The sequence below is a fragment of the Peromyscus eremicus genome, chromosome 1, assembly GCF_949786415.1.
Source record: "Peromyscus eremicus chromosome 1, PerEre_H2_v1, whole genome shotgun sequence".
Lineage (NCBI taxonomy): Eukaryota > Metazoa > Chordata > Mammalia > Rodentia > Cricetidae > Peromyscus > Peromyscus eremicus.
The window spans coordinates 177569199-177572518 of NC_081416.1; the positions used below are offsets into that span (position 1 = coordinate 177569199).

Genomic DNA, 3320 nt, shown 5'->3' on the forward strand with positions numbered 1-3320 from the left:
AGATAATTTCAATCAAAGTTCTGCTGACATAATACACATATAGAAAAAAAAAACTAAGACAATTTTTATGAAGTCACAGAATACTTTAAATAGCTAAGGCAATCCTAAGGAGTTAAAACAAGCTGGAAAATTAAAAAAAAAAACAACTTGACATCAAATTACACTACAGAGGCAAAGTGAAAAGGACAGCTTGGCATTCCATAAAACCAAACAGTCAAACCTGGAGAACAGAACGGAGAAGCTGGACATAAACTACCAAAGCTATAGCATCCCAATTCATGAAAATGATTGAAGTAGTAATTAAAAAAATTTTTTTCAACTAAAAAGATCTTCTATTTGCATAGATCCATCACAGAATTCTGGAAGGTACTTTAAGAAGTGCCACAAATACTACTCTAATCAGTGAAAGAACTAACAAACAAGGAAAGGCCTCTTTCAAATGCTTTGGGTGTTCAAAAGAACTCAACAAGTATTTCTGTAGAACAGCTACAAGCAGTCTTTCAGGGAAGAAAAGGCTAAAGAAGTTTTCTGGTACTGGTGTAGGAGGAAGTAGTTGTGGATGGACCAGGTTCTCTAGAAGCACAAGTTTATGGCCAGTCATGGTTTCAGTCTTCATTGCAGTTAGAATGTGGGTCTATCAAGTTGTCTGTGAAATCACCAAGCAGTCAAGATGACCTGATAGGATTAAAACCCCCAAGAAGTGCAGTTTGATTGGTTTTATTTCTTGTTTGCCTAGCTCATGTGCATGTCAGGTGGATGATGGGAATAATGTAGTAGCTGTTACTCTCATGGAGGCTAGTAATTCAACCAGCTGACAAAAATTACATATTCATTTTGGTTAAGCTTAGAAAGACAAGATGTTACCCACTTAAGTTTCTGTATTGACCTTCTGAGGGTGATTTTTAAGTAAAAAACTGTATCTCCCACAAAAATGTCATCACTCATGTACTTTAAAGAAGATTAAATTACTTTTATTCCTGATCCATATCAAGATAAGCTTGTAGACAATGGAACAACGATTCATAAGAACAAAGGGTCCAAAAGATGGAAAACACAGAGAAATGAGGGGAGTGATGTTCACCAGCCACCAATTGTGATTATAAAATAGAGTAATGCAGCCTCTTAAGATTGAGGAGAGACTATAAAACACCAGAAAGGTAGACACCAAGACCAGGATGTTCTGGGTGGCACTGGACTCAGGTGAGGTCTTATTGTAACCATGAGAGCTGCGAATGTGTTGAACCCTCTTCTTGTGTCTGTACAGAAGGACAATCATGGAGCTGCTGGACCAGGTAATCAGCATAGACAAGAAGACTTCAGGACACATGACAAATGCTACATGAAATATCTCAATGATTTCATCACACACTGAAACAGTGCAGTATCCAAAATCTAGTTTTCTTGTCATGTTTTTGCTATTAAATTTGATAAAGGAGTACACAAATGAAATGAAATGTATTAACATGGAGAAGACCCAGAGGAGGGAAATGGAGCAGCAAATACAATTTACACTTTTGAATTTACAACCCTTCCAACAGGATTCCCTGGGTCTGATGATCATGGTCTGGAAGACACTCAAGAGACAGGTGGTACCAATGGACATACTCCGACCGAATGCTTGCATGTATAGTAAGAGCCTGCATCCGAAACTATTTAAGAACTTCTTCAGCCCAAAAGCTGCCATTGTGTGGGGCACTCCTAAAGAGAGTATGACCATGGCATTGGCTGTCATTAGGTGCACAAGAATCAAATCTGTGGGCTTTAATATGCATTCTCTATAGTAAAGGACTAGATAATAGAAGATAAGAGAAAAATTTCCCAGAATTCCAATTGTTGTTTGTGATAAGAAAGTAATTCTGATTGCCAGAATCCAGAAGTTCATTCTGTGATTCAAAACAATATCCTTTACTTTATGTCCCAGATAGTTCTCTGGTCAAATTAACAAAAACAAATGCTCATAGCTTGTGGTAAAAACAGGACACCTTTAATTCATGGAGCTTCCAATTAGCTTAAGCAGAAGGTCATTTAAAGTGAGGAATTCAAGGCCAGCCTAGAGCACATAAAATGATCTCATCCCCAAAGTTTTGATAGAAGTCATCACTTGCTGTGTATGCCACTATGGATTTGCTCAATACCTCAGAATGCACGTATTAGTAGAAGAAGAAACATTAGTTTTCAATGAAAATCCAACATTCAGGACAATATGATGTTGGCCTGTGAGAAACAAAGAAAAGAGCTAAGTGGCCGTGGCCCACACATTTAATCCACGCACTCGGCGGGAAGAGACAGGTGGATCTCTATGAGTTTGAGGCCAGGCTTGTACACAAAGCAAGATCCAGGACAAGCACCAGTACAACACTGAGAAACACTGTTTTGAAAAAGAACAAAAAACAAAAAAGAAAGAAAAGAAAAAAAAACAAAGAAAAGTTATAGCCCAAACAAACAAACACTATTCCAGAAAATACTGATATTTGCTAGTCTTTATATAAAAGATTACAAATTCAATAAAGATTATATAACTTAAATATATCGATTCTTATTATATAGTTTAACTAAAATTAAAACAAAAATAATGAGATAAACCCTGTCTCAAAAAACCAAAAAAAAAAATAATGAGATATTTATAATACCACTTGGAATACATCTATGGTCTTGTGACAGAGCAAAGATTAGTCCATCTTGTCTAAGGTAGAGGCGTTTTCGGTTTAACCCAAAACTGATCTTCTGTGTCCTACCACCTTCTTGTATAGTCTCTTGGGAAAGAAGCCAACCTCTTTCTAAAAACTGGTGGTCATAATGTGCAGGTACCTGAATGCTGTTGTATTATATTAAACTGCTAGTTAGTTTACTTCCCCCTGCTAATTGCCAGTGAGGATATAGATTTTCTGAGTTCTTTGTCTTTTAAAGCTCACTGTAAAATGCATTTGAGGCAGCTGTGCAAGAATCCCTTCTCCTCAGGCAGTTGCTTAATGCAGACTCTCAATTTAAACTTTGATGCTCCTGAATGGTCTTCGGGTCTCAAACCTGCAATTGTCTTATATAAGAAAAATTATTAAGAAGTCAAAACATCTTGGACTTGCCTCTACTGGATGTGCCTCCCCAGGGGAGGCCAGGGCTTCTTGTGGGAGATAGAGGGGGTTGTATTGGGAGGGGAAGGCTTTGGGGATGGGAAGAAGGAAGAGGGTACCTTTGATTGGTGTGTAGAATGAACAAAAATTTTTCTTAATTTAAAAAAGCAGGGAAAAAGAAAGGTAAAATAAAGATAAATAAAATCTAAACACACACACAAAGAACACAAATCATAGGACTGTGGGATCAAG

General features: G+C 37.2%; 1 protein-coding gene across 1 annotated transcript; it reads right to left on the reverse strand.

Moving 5' to 3' along the window:
• Positions 1-937: 937 nt before the first annotated feature.
• On the reverse strand, positions 938-1891 carry LOC131902269 (vomeronasal type-1 receptor 4-like). The gene has a single exon (XM_059253294.1). It carries the CDS (start codon positions 1880-1882, stop codon positions 938-940), a length of 945 nt encoding a protein of 314 aa, XP_059109277.1. The 5' UTR covers positions 1883-1891.
• Positions 1892-3320: the final 1429 nt, after the last annotated feature.